The sequence below is a fragment of the Chenopodium album genome, chromosome 22, assembly GCF_948465745.1.
Source record: "Chenopodium album chromosome 22, dcCheAlbu1.1, whole genome shotgun sequence".
NCBI lineage: Eukaryota > Viridiplantae > Streptophyta > Magnoliopsida > Caryophyllales > Amaranthaceae > Chenopodium > Chenopodium album.
The window spans coordinates 10,538,797-10,555,950 of NC_137855.1; the positions used below are offsets into that span (position 1 = coordinate 10,538,797).

Consider the following 17,154-nt stretch of genomic DNA (forward strand, 5'->3'; position numbering starts at 1 on the left):
TTACAAATTACCTAACTGCCCCTGAGATATGTATATCTCAGTTATTCATTAGGCACAACTCAGTGAATCACCAAAAAGAAATTTTTATTGAGCAATCAACATTAATATCAAATTACAAATAATAGGCAGGCATAAAATGAAGATCATCCAACAATGGCTCATATTTGATCAAGAATTACAGGGGTTACGAGAAGCAACATATGCTCCAGGGACAAGCAAATTTAGGCTTGCATGTAAATGCTCCGTCAAGGCATCAACACTCCTCATCACTTCTACTATATTCTATCCTATTAAAAATTAGGCTCTTGGTCTTGAGAGTTCCAAAGTCGAATTATCTGCAAAACCTCCTTGAAATGCAGACAAACTGCATGGATGATCAGGCCTCTGTTGAGAAGTTGAGATGCAAGTTTACAAGTTATGAAGCAAAACCGGCTGGTACAATTGGAGGGACAAAACTGTGACCTTTGAGTGTTTGCTCAAAGACATGTCCAATCCTGAGAAGTTTCTCCTGTAGCAAACATTTTCAAACAAATGAGAAATTAAAGCTGAAACAGCAATTCCTTGGGAAAGGTATATTCTATCAACAACATTGACTTAATAATTAAGTTTTACTTTCACTGAAATAATGGTTATTGACCAATTTTAACTTGGAGAGAGAGAGAGAGAAATTCTTTCCACAAAATGTCTTCCATTTAAATTTCATTAGAGGGGAAAAGGTAATTGGGCCGGATCAGATTCATCAGACCAAGGCTAACTCATCACATAATTTCAGTTTAAAAATTTTGGGTCAATACCTCATCAAATGCAGCACCTATCATCTGTAGTCCAACAGGAAGACTGGCAGCCCCAGCTTCAGAAAAACCACAAGGCAAGACTAATGCTGGCAAACCAGCCAAGTTCACATTGACCTGAGACAATTGACAAGTAAAACAAATTAACACAGATTGCATTTCATTAAAACTTGATAATGCACGCTTGGCGGTACAAGTAGATGAATTAACAGAATTGGACTTGAAATTAAATATTTTACAAGTTCAGAAGCTCTGTAATGTATAGTATAATTTTTATTATAACAATGAGGTAATCATGTATGATACAGTACTCGGGTAAAAAACTTAAAAGTTTGTTCCTACTCAGATTAGCAATTGTTGAACGCTTGCAACTGATTCCCATACCCGCATAATACAGAGAGGACTAGAACAAAAAACGATAATATCAGTGTTGGAAAAAAGACTTAGCCAGAACCCTTACCGTCATTATGTCACCAGCATACATTGCCAATGGATCATCCTTCTTTTCACCTATGGATGTTGGCAAAGAAACAAGCAACACTTTGATCAAAAGGAAGGCCAACCAAACAAAAGTCTACTTAGAATAACGTCAGACATACCAATTTTATATGCAGCAGAGGGTGCAGCAGGTGAAATAAGAATGTCATTTTCATCCAGTGCAGCTTTGAAGCTTTTTCGAACCACAGTTCTCACCTGAAAGGTTACCAGAATCAATAATTTCTTCATGGACTCTAGAAAGAACTTGATCTTACAAAACACAAATGCTTCCACTGCTAAAGCTGCAAGTGCTTACAGATAACAAGTGATTATTACTCTGTTGTGGTAAAACTGCAAGTTGCCAACAGGTATAGCACAACCACATATTTTGATGAGTTAAATAAAAAAAAATATATATCAAACATGTCTTTGCAAGAAGCAAAATAATGCATCTTCAACAAGGATGCTGAAGAAAGACACACATATTTGCTATTTAATTGTGGGACGAGAGGTGGGTCCCAAGATAATCTTGTTTAGTGTAGAGTAGTTTGCAAAGTATGCAATAACAAAGATGAAGCAAGTTGTTAATAAGGTTTCCAAAGTTGACTTTTTTACAGAAGGAAGAAGGAAAGTCCAGCTGAAAGAGAGGCAGAAGTGATTTTCATGGGACTAGATCATCCACAGCGTGTGACATCAGATCATAGACTTGCAGTGGTAAAGAACTTGATATTTAAATCCAAAAATTGCATTTTGTAAATGATCACTTCAAACATCACTCACCCATTTATCTAGTATTCTGGTATAGTTTCAGCCTAGTTCTCAGGTTCTTTCCTTTTTTTTTTTTTCCCATCCTTCTTCCCATAAATATTATGGCAATAATTTCAAATGGGGAAGTGGCACTCACTCGCCAATACATGGCTTTCTAATATCCCCAAAGACATAGCTTACATACTTTAAATGAACTACCCTCAAGAGAAACAGCAATAGTAGTAGAAATGATAAGAGTCTTATGACCTGCTCCCGCCCTACCATAGATGTAGAGTCCAAACTTCAAAGTGCTTTGATGATGAATCATGGACCAAATGACATATCTTCACCTTATTTGGAGCTGACAAATGTTCTTCCTTGTTTACCATAAAAAAGAGTTGAGGCTTTGTTTGGTTCAATTGATTTTGTCTGACCTTATCTAAACTTATAATTATTTAAAATTATCTGAACTGAAAGGATCAGTATTACACATTTGTGTTTTTTGATGATCTTTTGCCAGTCTCAAGGGTTGACAAGACTTTTTCATGTTTTTTCTTAATTTCTGTCAAGCCTCAGATTTGGAAGCAATACTACATAAATTAACATGTAATGTGAAGGGAATACAAGAAATGAAAGAGAAAAATTTTATCTTCATATTCTAGAAGGCGATATCCCAACAGATATCTTGGCAACCCTCTTCTGCCAAGAAAATACAACTATTCCTAAAACAAGCTTCTTTTTGAGAAAATTCTAGCTAAAGCTCAATTTAGCTAACAGACCTTATGGAATCATATACTTACCTTTCCCATTAAGATTATAAAGAGGTAAAGATCAATATGTATAGGCTATGTTACATGAACAGGGGTATGAATATTGGATCCAGGTCCAAATCCGGGTGTTCACACGAAATTTGAAAAATATGGATAATTTTGAAATTATGGACAAGACATTAAGTACCTGTGTCCTGATTTTGGACATAGGTATGGGGATACGACATTATAAAATTTATTATATACTTCATCATACATTTCCTTTAGGCACATTCGCAAATGCATTATTTCAAACATTAATGTCTTTAAATTCCAACAAGAAACTTATAACGCTTATTGTTGGAATACATACATTGGAGCAAATCTAGCAACATAACAAATGGCAATGCTTTTTTTGCTGGACAGCTAGAGTATAAATAACAAAAGGAATTCAAAGTAACTTATGTGAATAATTCCCAATGTTAGAATATATTGATTATTATGAAACAAAGAAATTATTTATTTAATTAAAAAGGAAAAAAAAAAAAAGTTTGCATAGTGCTTATAATTTTCAATGCGAGTTTGTTTAAAATGCGGGCTCTTAAGTTTTAGGCAACTTCCAGCCTAAGTTCACAAAATCCCAATCCATAAATAACAGCAATCATGAAATTTGGCCCAACATAAAGCCCACACATGGCAAAAGATAGAAAAAAAAAAATTGAAGAAATTAACAGAAGCAAATAAAAGAAAAAGAACATACAAAACAATACATAAAAACACATTTACACTACATAATAATGTCACAGGCAACACAGTTACATAGAAACAACAATAAATAAATAAATAAATAAACAATGATACCTGTTGTGCACGCTTATAATATGCATCATAATAACCCGCCGAAAGGGCATATGTTCCCATTAATATTCTCCTTTTGACCTACAAAGATGTGGGGGTTATCGTAAAATGTAAACCGACATTGGACAAAAACAATTTGACAAGCAGATGAGCATTAGCCTTAACAGTTAAAACCTAAACCATCACTAAATAAACACACCTCAGGACCAAACCCTCTAGCTCGGGATTCTCCATAAAGATTAGTTAGCTCATCAGCAGTTACTTGATTTCCATACCTACAGATGAGGATAAAATCCGTTTACTAGCAATTCGATGGTACCACTAACTTTTCTGGATGAATAATCTCCAAACACTTCAAGGGTACAATCCATTAGCACAGTGCTACTCATTCACAACAAAGCAGTAAAAGCATCAAATACCCACATGTCTTTGGTTAGAATAATCTGATAGTCACAAACCAAGTTTATCAAGAAACCCCTTTCCTCACCCTACAGTGAATATTAATATACATAGCAAGCTCACCTAACACCGTCATAACGTGATAAGTTGGATGAAGACTCGGAGGAGGCAAGTACATAGTAAGCTGGAAGCCCAAGGGAAAAAGAAGGCAGTGACACCTGCAAAAAAGAAGAAACACAAGGTTATGTCAATTTAGCCAGTCAGCCCAAATCAGCAAATCAGTACGTATCAAAGAATGGAAACTACTTCTGTCACAGAACAGCCAAGGTCTTCCAGATGTGAAGCGGCTTCACGAATTGAAGACACCACATTTGCATCAACACCGTCTTCAAGAGTCTCACGAATAATACCAACTCTGAGTCCTTGGAGTGGCCTGGACTCCAGGATATTTGAAGAAATGAATTTTGATATGAATTCTGGAACTTCCTGGAAAGTACAATATGCCAAAGCTGAGAATGCAACAAATCTACAGCATGAATTGAGCACACATGTTTCTAAAAATTAGGCTCAATAACAGCAACAAGTTTAACCTGTTTTTGGATTCCAACTGCAGAAAACAGAGAGATTGAAAAGTTCACCAAACAGGGCATTTGATCTGTTTAGAATATGTTTCAAATTGACAATATTATTGGAACAGGCAAGATCGGTGCACAAGTAAAAACTACAATCAGTCATTTTACACAAGTAAATGAATTTAATTATTACATCTCAATAACTAATGAGCATGAAAAGACAAATTTGAGTATCCGACCCACATATTTGCTAAACACTTTCTGTATAGCAATATGTAGGTGGAGGAACCGTGATCCTTTGCTTACAAAGTAAAAAATGATTTATGAATGCTTACTCGCATGCTACTTGTAGAATCAAATCTATCATGCCCAGAAATTGCTTGAAGAAGAATCCCCGCATCAGCAACCGATGTACCAAAGCAGCCTATAGCATCCAATGATGATGCATAAGCCACAAGTCCATATCTTGAGACACGCCCATATGTTGGCTTCAATCCAACAACCCCACAAAAAGATGCGGGCTGTCTCACACTACCACCTGTGTCACTTCCCAGAGACACCACACATTGCCTTGCAGAAACGGCTGCAGCTGAGCCACCAGATGATCCACCTGGTACACATGACTCATCCCAAGGATTTGCAGTCACCTAAACAGATGCATGACCCAAGTAAACCAACCAATTATCATAGAGAAATTTTAAGACTGAAAAGTTTTTTTTCACAAAATTTAGTGCTCAAAACATTTATTTTAGATGTAACATCTATCTAATCAAAATTTCTAAAGTCCTTAGATCATAAACAACATACTTAATTACTAATGTATCACTTCATAATGTGGTAAACTTGGACTAAGCATTTCCACCAAAAAGTAATAGAAGCACTTTAGAAAACATTGTTCAATTATACTCCCTCTGAAACTGAATTTTTTTCCTGTTTTGACTTTTTTGCAAGACAATCACTGATACAGTTAGTAAAATGTGGTATGTTCCACAAATTTTGCAATTCACTCAATTTTAAAGTTCAAGGTCATAAAGTGTACTCAAATTCCTCAAGCTCACACCTTCAAGGGTCTGGCATTATATTATGAACAACTGCTTTACTAAAACCTAACTATGGCATTTTCGCCAATCATATTACCTCAACAATAGTACACAAAATACTAAACATAATGTCAAAAAAAAAAAAAAATGAATAAATAAAATAAAATTAAATAAAAAATACCATTTAAAACAGCCTCGTAATTCATTGCCTCAGTTCCTTAATTATTTCATCAACCATTTCAATCAAATGGCACACATCATCCACAATTTCCATTAAATTTATCACTTTAGATCCTCAAAACTATTCACAAAGGTTCCAGCTCAAACCCTTGCTAATTCGGATTAAAATCCATATCATTATTCTCCAATGATGTAAACGAGATTCAATCCCAATCCTATTCCTAGGTATTATGTGCCACCCCAATACTTCAATCAATTGAGCTAGTTGGCACATTGTTAAACTTATTACATAAAACATACAATAAACATATAGATGAAAGTAAAATTTCATAAGCAAATTTGACAAAACATAAAAATTTAATAAGATGCAAACCTGAAAAGCAGAGCCTTCAGTGGTACTACCCATCCCAAACTCATCTAAATTAGTCTTCCCAACAACAATTCCACCCAACTCTTTCACCTTCTTCACAGCCGTCGCATCATAAGGTGGCCGATACCCATCTAGAATCTTCGAACCGGCAGTAGAAGGCATATCAGAAGTACAAATATTATCCTTAACACCCACCAAAACACCACCCAACAACCCCACTTCTTCATTCCTCTCAATCTTCCTGTCAACCTCTTCAGCCTGCCTCAAAACACTCTCTTCATCAGCAATATGCAAGAAGCTCCTGAGTTTGGGTTCAGTGATTCGGAGGCGAGTCAAGTAAGATTCAGCGATTTCGACAGCAGTTAGTTGGCGGGTAAGGAGAGAATGGCGGATTGAGAGGATTTGGGAAGTGGATAAGTTTGTAGTAGGTGGTTGAGTGACAGGTTGAGAGGCAGTTGAGGAAGAAGAGAGGCATTTGGTAGTGAAGGAGTGGAGAGGTTTAGGAGAGAGAATGAAGTGTGGAGAGCGGTGGAGGAGGAGGACTCGTTGGTGGTGGTGCACGGTGGTTAGCATTATTGCACCAAGTGGTGGATGCACCGGTTCGTGTACGGATACGGGTACAAAACAGACACGGCAAAATGGCAATCCCTAAATAAAAGACACAGGGTACAACAAATTACAAAGCATATAATGTATCAATAGAATTTGACAACTTATTCAATGTACCACTATATAATTGACATCAAAAGGTTTTCCTCCCAAAAAAAAAAATGACATAAAAAGGTACTATTTTATGTAAAACATCTAAACAAAGTGTTTAAAACTTAAAAGGACTAAGTTTTACAATCAAATAATAAACTCAAGCAACAATTGAATAATTTATACACTAAATTAACATGTATCAAGTTAGGGTACAATATGTGTACAAAAAAAATTACCAATTTTGCAGCAACAATCAATCAACTTTCAGCATATAATTACCAAGAAAAATCAGTATATAATGAAATTAGTATATATACCATGAAAAATCAGTATATAATTACAAATTTTCATTAATAACAGTCCCGTCTCTGATTCAGGGAGAAGGGGTCTAATTTGATAGCTGAATTCTAACATTAAAGGGTTGTGCAATACAGTAGCAACTAAATTTGATTCAATAATCAAATAAGGTTCATAAATAATTTAAGGGAGGAAAGAAACAAGAAATTACCTCAGAAGCTGCTTCAATGGAGATACAAGCAACAGAAGGCGCTTCAATGGAGAACGTTGAGTGCACTTCAATGGAGAACTGAGAGAGAGAGTAGCAGAAGGAGAAGGTAGGGGGCTACATTCATCCGGTTTTTTTCTTTGTAAGGTGATAATGGTAAACCCATTACTCCATATTTCAGGGGCATTTAGGTAATTTACAAGGTGATAATGGTAAAACCATTACTCTGTATAAGTTACCGTGGTAAGGAAATTACAGTTTGGGGCTTGCCCCTCATTTCCACCAAAAAAAAGAAATTACAGTTGAAAGTTTGTCGATGATTACACGGAATAATCAAATTTGATTTATGTAGCTGACCTTATTTATGGGATTAAGGCTTTGATTGATTGAGTTGAGAAGAGAGGCTATGTTGATGTCATAGTTATGTCCTATGATCAGACAAGGATGTTTTTTTTTATAAAAAGTATGTGATATTTAGTGAGGCTTAAACACGAGACCTCCCATAAGTGACATCAAGTTGCTTACTACTTTAGCCAACTCTTATTGGTAATCGAACCGGGATAATGGTATAAACACACGTCACACACAAATGTGTCAATTCAAGTGTTCGGGTCAAGCTTGGTGAAGTCAACTTAAGTTGGTCTATTTTTAAGTTTGAGTCATACTAAAATATTGTGTCCAAACAAGTTTGTAACTGAATTTAATTTTTGTCAAGTTGGGTTTTTGACACATCTAGATACACTTACCTTATTTACCCTACAATTGGACACTTCATGTGTTCATGATATAGTATAAGACCCAAGAAGAGATTGGTGGCAAGGAAGCAACATAGATGAGTTGGTTATGTTGGAGATACAGTAGTTAAAAATAAATAAATAAATAAAAACTACTCGTATTAAATGTAGATAATTATTAGGTTTTTGGTCTTTACACTTTTTTCATTAGAAAATACAAGTTTCTCAACTTGAGCAACATTGGAAGCATCTCAAAGGAGCAAGCTGATCTTTTCACCTAAAAAAGATGAGTTATTTATGTCATTTTATTTCATCAAATCTAGTTTGAGATGGCAAATTGACTTTGTTAGCTATAGAAGATCCACAAAATATTGAGAAATTGATGAAGTTCTCAATAATCAATGGAGAAAGAAAACTCACAAGCAAATGACAAACACTTACCATTTGAAGTTAATCATTGCCACTAGAGAAACAAAAAATATTTCTCAATATGGGGAACCAGACAGTCCCGTTTCAAGACAATACAAGTTTCTCAACTTGGGAAACAAATTCTGTTTCTAGGGGGGATATTCAAGTTTTGCACACTTTACTTGTGATAATCGTCACTTACATATTTTTGGCTTGGAAGACGTTAACTGGGTGTTACCTCTCTCATTAGTCGATCGCCAAATGGAACTTGAATCCTTCAACAATGGAGGTTGAGAAATCAATGGAGGAGGGCATGCAAATGCCTACCATTTTGGGGTTGTGTTCATTTGTGGTCATGGGTGGGTTTCATAGCATGGGTTGTATCATTGGTGGCTAAGTTGAACGAGAAAAAACATTCTTGTACCTCTTGGAATGCCAATTCCAATGGCGAAGTTTGCGATTGGGTCCCCAACGTCCTAGACTAGTAGTTGCATTACCAATCCATTTTTTAGCTCCCAAGCCAGACGGTTCAATGGTTGACGAGGTAGTTCTTGGTTGCTAACTTGCTATGGCGATGGTGGTCACCAACAACCTTTTAGGTTGCTAAGGTAGTGGACTAATGGTTACATCGCTTACATGACTTGGGAGGGAGAAAGTTAAATTGAGGTGAACTGGGATGAGTAAGGACGTAAGGTCCTTACGTCCTTACATGTGTGACGGTAAGGTACTATTACCATTCTCTAGTTTGTTGGCAGATCAATAAATTTAGTTGACGGTATTTTGTGATTAACATTTACCATTCACACATTTTAACATGATATACATAGAGATAGCTTTCAACTTTTGAGATGCTAGATTTGTTACCAGTCTTACCACCTATACTAATCACACATTTAAATACCATACCAAGTACCAAGTCATACAGACTCATACTAGTGAACTTAAAAATTTAAAAATAAGCAGCCAAAAAAAATGCATTGCTCAAGCAAACTCTTACAACATCATCCACATCCATGGACACAACATCATCTCTCCTCTCGTTCATCTCTTCTCTCGTTCCCCAATTCCTCCTTCACTCTTCTTCTTCCTTCTAACTCACCTCTTACACTTCACTGCGCTAACACTACCAAAGTTCTTGCCATGGCCAAAAAAAGCTTCCCCACCAAAGAAAGAGACTTCGCTTCAAGTATGCCTCAATTTCCTATTTCAATTCATTCTTCTATTTCTTAATTTTTGTGGGTTTTCTTCCTTTTTTTGGGTAATTTATTTGTTAATTTTTGTGGGTTTTTCTTTCTTTAGGTGATTTATTTGTAAATTTTTGTGGGTTTGAATATAGGTGTTGATTTGCAGTTTGAGTCACCACTGAAAATAGTTGAATACCCAGACCCAAAGCTTAGAGCCAAGAACAAGCCAATTGATAAGTTTGATGATAATTTGAAGAAATTGGTTGATGAAATGTTTGATGTTATGTACAAGTAAGTTTTTTTTTTTTTTTTTCTTTTTTTTTTTGGGGACAAATTGTTATGTATTTATATGGTTGTTAAGTGCTTAAATTATGATATTGTCTATGTAATTGCAGGATGAATTTGCATATAAGTTTGATTATTTTGCTTAATTGTTTGAATTAATTGTTCTTCCCGTTTAATTTTGATTCAATTACTCCCTTGATAAGTATTAAGTAGTCTATAGTAAATTTCTATTTAGATGGTATAATTTAGAAAATTAGAATTAAGATAATTGTAACTGCAAGAGTGATTGGTGAAAATCAAAGGTGAAATGTGTATCTATAATCTAGAGGTAAAGGTCTTTTTAAAATCTTAAGAAGGGTATGCTCTAATTTTTCGGATGAGTTTTCTATATGAAATGTGTCCAATATGGATAAATGCTTCATCTTCATGAATTTTTGGTGCAATAAAGTACAAGTATTCCTAATATTGGAGCCTTGGAGGTTACCTATTGTCTCAGAGCCTCATTTGGAATTGTTATACAAAAACAAAACTAATGCATTGGGGTTTGGTGCTCCCTTGGTGAGGAGGAAAGAATTTAAAATTTTTGCAACTTGGGTTTTGGGACTAAATTTTGGATATTGGTGCATTTCAAGAGGAGATGGCTTATATTTGGGTTGTCTGCTGCTCTTTCGAGTGACTTAACAAATGACATGACCAACTTATGTCTTATGACCATAGACCACAATACCACAAGTCCACAAGGTTATGTTGGATGGGATGAATCGGATGATTACCTCCAGGGTCATTGGTTATACTCTATAATTATAGAGTTGGACTTGTGCAAGTATTCTCAATCAAAAATTTGCAGTAAACTCAATAGGGAGCCTCACAATGACCAGGGGATCATATCCCTCTAGGTCTAGGAACTAAGAGAACTAAGAGCATTTTGCAAGCTCAAAACATGAAAGATGGGGATTCATTTTATGATGTTATAAGCTGTTACAGGCTTTTTTTTGTAACGTCTTATCTTGAACTGAAATACTAAAGCAAAGGGAGGATCATTTGAGAGGTTGGGAGTGGGAAGTGGTGAAATTTTGTTATTTATATTTTATAGATGGAGATATTACTTACAAAATATTTCTGTTAGTGGTAAGTAATTTTTCTAGATTATGACTTTTATTTACAGGGTTGTGAACAATACTTGTTGGCTTCCTTTTCCGCAGAACTGATGGGATTGGACTCTCGGCTCCTCAAGTAGGCATTAACGTCCAGCTTATGGTGTTTAACCCTGTTGGTGAGCGTGGTGAGGGAGAAGAAATTGTTCTTGTAAATCCAACTGTGAGCCAGTACTCGCTAAAGAAAACACTTTTTAATGAAGGCTGTCTATCATTTCCTGGATTATATGCTGATGTACAGGTACTTTTTTTCTACCCAGATGATGAAAGCTCTCGTGCTACATGCTAGTTGATGCAATTGCGACTTTATTTCCAGTGAAAGATGTAGTAACTGTTGTTCTATTAACTGATTACAATTGCCTGTGAGGTCATGTCTAGAGTTGTTAATCGCTTTCAAGCTCCTTTAATATATGTTGAAAAATTAAAAGCAGTATTATGAAGTTTAATTTTTTGTGGCTGGAATGCCAGGCTGGGTTGAGCAAATGTGGTGTGAAAAGTTTTACGCTTTTACGCTAGTAGTGAATATTGTTTCTTCTTTGGCATACTACATACTATGTTTTTTCATCAATAATTTACGACGATGACATAAACTGAATGGGTGATGTGTAGTTGTTGAGGCACCAATAAGAATGTGCAAAACTATGCTAAATAACATTGAGCTAGTTAATACCCTTCTTCCGACCTCCCTCTCTTTCTACTATATAGGTAAATGTGGGTCCTAGCACATCCCATACCGAGTTTTTGGTCTTGGGCTATGTTGACGGTCAGGGATGGTAACTTTAGGCCCTTAGGCTCCCACAATTATAAAGCTCTTCCAACCATGAGAATATGAGCAACTTAACTCATGTTTGGTCCGGAGAGTTGGCGGCATGGCGCATTTGAGTGTGGCTGCTTGACCTCCGTGGCTTGATATGTCTGCTAGAAACTTGGACATGAGTTAGTAATCTTGCAGGAAACTGAAATTTCTAAGGCATGAGTTAATTGGTATATACTGAACAGAATATATGGGAAAAATTAAGGCTTTAGTGAAGTTTATCTGCTGAAGGTAATCTCAACTATAGTTAGTGAGCTTGGGTACTATTTAAAGAGGTAATATGGTTACTTCTGGAGCTATATGCAGTGGAGCAATGAATCTTGGCTTGTTCAAATTGTTATGCACCATAATTCATGTGCAGTTTTTGTGCTGGATAGCTGTTATCCTCAAGTTCTGTAGAATTAACATTAAACTGTCTTGGAATTACATATCAATTGCTCAAAACTCATTTTCTATGCTGGGGTAAGATTGTGGTGGTTGGGCATTGTCAATGGAAGGGGTGGGCTGTCGAACACACGAGCATCTATCTTGAATCTTCTAGTTCTCACTCTTCACTTCTTTAGCAATCTGCTCTTTTAATGAATTCGAAAAACTGATGCCAAACATGTGTTTTCTTAGTTTTCACCATCAATGAATATTTTCGTTCGTCTCCAATATGTTGTCTCTTTCCACTTCTTATTGATCAAGTTGCATGAGAGAGAGTAGAGACACTTAAAGCATGGTTCACAGTTTTTGTCCCTTGTCCTTCAGGAGCTATATACCTATTTAGCAGATCAGTAGAAAATAAATTCACATCAACCAAGAGAGAAATTTTGTGAACTAAGATTAAGGGCCTGTTCTCTTACGTTGAAATTCAATTCAGCTCAGTTCAGCTCAACTCAGTTCAGTTCAGTTCAGCTCCTAATTTTCTTCTCTTATAAAATATTCATTTCATCTCAGCTGAGTTGAGTCAATGAGAATAGCCCCTAATTACCTATTACTAAGGTTTTTTTTTACTGTCTTTGAACACAGCAATGATATAACTTTACTGATGCACTATTTGTATCTCCATAGGAAAATAGAATAACCATTAAACTGAGCTTAAACTGGCACGACCGCAAGATTACTTGTTCTTGTACACCCGTATGTTCCTATAATAATATTGTAATTGTAATGTACCACATATTTATTTGGCCTCTCCAGTTATGACATTATCCTGATTCTTCTTTATTTTCTGGTTGGGTTGTGCAAACTGCAAAGTCATAAATGCAAGACTCCTTGCTGAAGCAACCAGATTGACCACTGAATGAAATACATCTGTCTTTACATGCTTTCAGCTGTAGTACTTTGGTTGTATTTTCTGTTATCAACTCTGTTGAGGTTGGTCTAACATGCTTATGTCTATGATCTTTGTTGCAGAGACCAGAATCTGTCAAGATTAATGCCAAAGATATTAATGGTTCAAGATTCACAGTTACTTTGTCCAGCCTTCCTGCTCGTGTATTCCAACACGAGTTTGACCATTTGCAGGTAGTCCACGATATCTGTTAAGTAAATGTGAACAGGCCCTATGTTAAGTATGATTTTGTGGAACAAGAGTCCCATTTCCTGTTGTCATGTTTTATTTATCATGATGGGAATCTTATAATTTTCCAAGTTGTGTAGCTTTTTTTTTAAAATTTATATTTTATTTTTTGATGTAAAACTTGTCACAGAGTCTGCAACGAACGTGGTGGTTCAGATAATAGTTATTGGTCAGAAGGTTAATTTGATAGATAAAGCACAAGGCTTGCGCACAACGTAAATGGCTTTAGGCCATTACTCTCCAAGAACTCACTACAATCATATTCTGCCTGCCTCATCTTTCTCTCCTTTCCCTATTTATTTTAAGGCTAACAACTACTAATCTAATAATACTAGACTTCTCATATTGCCCATACTACATTTGATAACTACTAACATACTAAACTACCCATAATACCCTCCCCTAAGTCAGTTCATTACAGAGTCCCAAAGTTGTGTCACTCATTTGAAGCGATAAGCATATGTGAAATTTACTATGATGATAACTTAATTTTAAGAATCTTTAAATTGTTTGTTCTTTGATAAAAATCTATTTTTTGTCAATATTGATGTCCAAGTTTTTTTATATCGTTCGATTCCTTATGATGATTCATGTTAGCCGACCCCAAATCATTATGGGACTAAGGCTTTATTGTTGTTGTTTTGACGTCCAAGTTTCTAAATTCATCATACTTCGAACAAACATCACCTAATTTAATCCTCTTCTTCTTAATACTTATATTAATTATTAATATTCAAGCTACTCTTTTCATATTATCCTCTGTTATATGCTTTTCACCATGCAAATCCTGACAAGCTACTATGGACCTTCATGTTATTTTCTGGAAATTCATTCTTTGTTCATTTCATATCCATTCACTTCATACCTTGAGCGCTCAACGCCACTGGCTTTTCTCTTTGTGCTGCTGACCTTGTGAGCAGCTTGATAACCCTTTTTTCTCCCCTGATATATGTTTTCAAGATCGACATTCATATTTTAACACTAATACCTTTGAGTATTTCGTTTTGTCTTGTTTGATATAATTCACTACCTTTTTATTTATCTCTACTAACTTTTTAACTTCTGTCATAGGATTAAGACAAAACTCACAAAATTATCCCTACTGCTTCTTTATCACATTTTGGAATAATTTTTTTGTTGACAGTATACCTTAAAGTTGGAATATGACTGTTGAAGATTTCTTAACTTTTGCAATTATTCTAAAACAGAGGATGTATGAGTTTTCATTTTGTTTTGAAATGCTAGTGTCTTCTCTATAACGCATCTTACATTCTTTCTAACAAATTTTCAGGGCATCCTCTTCTTTGAGAGAATGACAGATGAAGAACTTGACACCATACGTGATGGCTTACAGGTAATATGGTTATCAAAGGCTTTTCAAATGATTGGATTTGGAGTCATTTGGTTTTCCTTCATTTTGGTGGACTTGTAGAGTTCTATTAAAAAAAAACTTCCTTTTTAAATTTTCATCTATTTTTTTTTATGACAGAATATAAGCCTTAGCTTATAGATGAGTTTAGTGGTGAAATGAATCCAATAAGTTGTCTAGGCATATTCTGTAGATATTTCATCTCATTACAGTTTAGCCTTACCATTGGATTGCTGAAAGAAGGGATTTACATGTTTTGCTTGTTCATCATGATTTAACTTTAACATTCAGGAGTTACAGTATATATTTGAGAGTTGATAAGTGACACTTGCCACTATTTAAGTATGATATAATAAAAGGATTATGGACTAAAAAGACTTTATTCTCCTGATGTTGTGCAGCTCATATAATGACAAGTCTTGTATTTATCTCAAGTGTTGTATTGTGAAGTATAGTAGATTTTTGTGGGATTTTGTTTGCTTATGTTTTCAACTTCCAACTTTTATCATTGTTTTAAAATTATATGTTGATGCACTTAAGCACTTTTATCACAGAACCTTGTGAATTTAAATTTTAGGTTTAGCTCTAGGAGATATAGCAACTTACAATAGAAGGTATATCTCATGTATAATTTTTTTTTTTTTTTTTTGAAGCATATCTCGTGTATAAATAATACAGAATAACCTCTATATTTTGCAAACTGGCGTAGGGTCCAATATTTATTTTATAAAAGAAATATTGAAGCGAACATCATCATCCCTTTGCACAACTACAAGTTTTCACAAAATATTTCGAGACTTATCTTGTTAAGTTTAAAGCTCTTGAGACTTCAAATGTTTCACAGAATGACCTTTTAATTTTCTGCATGTGCAACTCAAAACAGGCATTGGAGTTAAAGTATGAGAAAAACACCGGATTGTCAAGACCTGAGAGCATTGAAACTCGAAAAAGAAGGAAAACAGGTGTTGGTTTTGGAAAATCTTAATCAAGACTTACTACGGTATTATCCATGAGGGGTATTACACATGAAAGACCAAATTCTTTCAGACTTCAAAGGTTGATCATCCCATACGGCCTGGATTTCCTGTTCTTTTGAACCACCTTATAAAAAAAATTAGGCCTTTGAGGAAGAGGGGCTCACAACTGATGTTCTGTAGAGACTGTGAGCTGCAACCCTAAATTGCACATTATACTTCGCTTGACTTAGGGTCATGGTTGAGAAATCTTATAACTCTTATGTAAAGATGTTTATGTTATATGCAAAGAAACCGACTCAATTTTGTGTATATGAACTTTTATGATTACATTATTTGCAAGGAGATCGACTCTTTTCTGTGTATGTAGACTTAGTTCCTGCTTTTTTTTTTTCGATTTATATGCTTTCAGATGCAGCTAGTTACAAAGTAAATGGCCTTATTGAGGAGAACGCCCATTTGAGTTGCTTGCTATTGTGCAATGGTTTTGACCATGATGTTCTATTTTTACAATCACAATTACTGAGAGCGGGAAAATGATTAACTAGGTCAGCTTTATCAATTCATTAACCATTTTAACCTCATTCTAATATCTCAACTCTCAAGAAGGATTTATTATAGACAACTTTTGAAATAATTATGTAGTATGTCGTGTCTGATTATAAAATAGAACAGAAGCGTTGTAGTTTGTCGTACTAAATTATGAAGTATCATTTAAAGTAATTTTAAATATAAAATGTTTAATGTAGTAATTTTTTTTTTGAAAGAAATGTAATAATTTAATATAAAATATATTGTATCATTTAATATAAAATATATTATAACATTATTACAATATTAAAAAAGTGAACGGCTCCTTTGGATCTTTTCCTCAAAAAAATAAAAATAAAAATAAATAATAAAATAGTGAACCCAAAATAATTGAGGTTGTATTTTTTTTCTTTTCGGGTACCATTTTGCGTATAGAGTTAATATCAATCTAATATCTATCATTTCATAATCTCATTCCGCACAAATTTTTTGGTATTTATCTTTCACTTTTTTTTTTTTTTTTTGACCTTTTGCATTCTTGCCAACCATTACCTCCACAAATGTCAATTAAGTAAACATAGAATAATAAAAGCAAATGATAAAGCCCTTTATACTTACGTATTAGTCCTAACGTATAGTGAAGATTATTGTGTTACGGCATAAAATGTCACAGTGTTAATATTCAAAATTTTAAGGGCTTTGACCCGACGTAATAAATTTAATAGCTCCTTATCCTAAAATGTCACA

At 34.8% G+C, this 17,154-nt stretch overlaps 2 protein-coding genes across 2 annotated transcripts; one reads left to right on the forward strand and one right to left on the reverse strand.

Moving 5' to 3' along the window:
* Positions 1 to 63: 63 nt before the first annotated feature.
* Positions 64 to 7,528, reverse strand: LOC145605487 (glutamyl-tRNA(Gln) amidotransferase subunit A, chloroplastic/mitochondrial-like). The gene is made up of 11 exons (XM_081661550.1): positions 7,394 to 7,528; positions 6,187 to 6,831; positions 4,929 to 5,240; positions 4,328 to 4,507; positions 4,145 to 4,239; positions 3,822 to 3,897; positions 3,626 to 3,703; positions 1,391 to 1,484; positions 1,252 to 1,301; positions 795 to 908; positions 64 to 508 (listed from the first exon to the last, which is right to left on the reverse strand). The coding sequence occupies exons 2-11, from the start codon at positions 6,754 to 6,756 to the stop codon at positions 416 to 418; spliced, it is 1,662 nt and encodes a 553-aa protein (XP_081517676.1). The 5' UTR covers positions 6,757 to 6,831; positions 7,394 to 7,528; the 3' UTR covers positions 64 to 415.
* Positions 7,529 to 9,463: 1,935 nt separating this feature from the next.
* LOC145605289 (peptide deformylase 1B, chloroplastic/mitochondrial-like) lies at positions 9,464 to 16,241 on the forward strand. The gene is made up of 6 exons (XM_081661334.1): positions 9,464 to 9,718; positions 9,869 to 10,007; positions 11,204 to 11,396; positions 13,368 to 13,478; positions 14,825 to 14,887; positions 15,786 to 16,241. The coding sequence occupies exons 1-6, from the start codon at positions 9,505 to 9,507 to the stop codon at positions 15,885 to 15,887; spliced, it is 822 nt and encodes a 273-aa protein (XP_081517460.1). The 5' UTR covers positions 9,464 to 9,504; the 3' UTR covers positions 15,888 to 16,241.
* Positions 16,242 to 17,154: the final 913 nt, after the last annotated feature.

Coding starts and splice junctions, on each gene's coding strand:
- LOC145605487 (XM_081661550.1), bottom strand. CDS start 6,756: ATGCTAACCACCGTGCACCACCACCAACGAGTCCTCCTCCTCCACCGC. Junction 4,240..4,327: donor TTGGCTGTTCTGTGACAGAA/GTAGTTTCCATT, acceptor TCTTTTTTGCAG/GTGTCACTGCCTTCTTTTTC. Junction 1,302..1,390: donor CTCTGCTGCATATAAAATTG/GTATGTCTGACG, acceptor CAACATCCATAG/GTGAAAAGAAGGATGATCCA.
- LOC145605289 (XM_081661334.1), top strand. CDS start 9,505: ATGCATTGCTCAAGCAAACTCTTACAACATCATCCACATCCATGGACA. Junction 10,008..11,203: donor ATGTTTGATGTTATGTACAA/GTAAGTTTTTTT, acceptor CCTTTTCCGCAG/AACTGATGGGATTGGACTCT. Junction 11,397..13,367: donor GATTATATGCTGATGTACAG/GTACTTTTTTTC, acceptor TCTTTGTTGCAG/AGACCAGAATCTGTCAAGAT.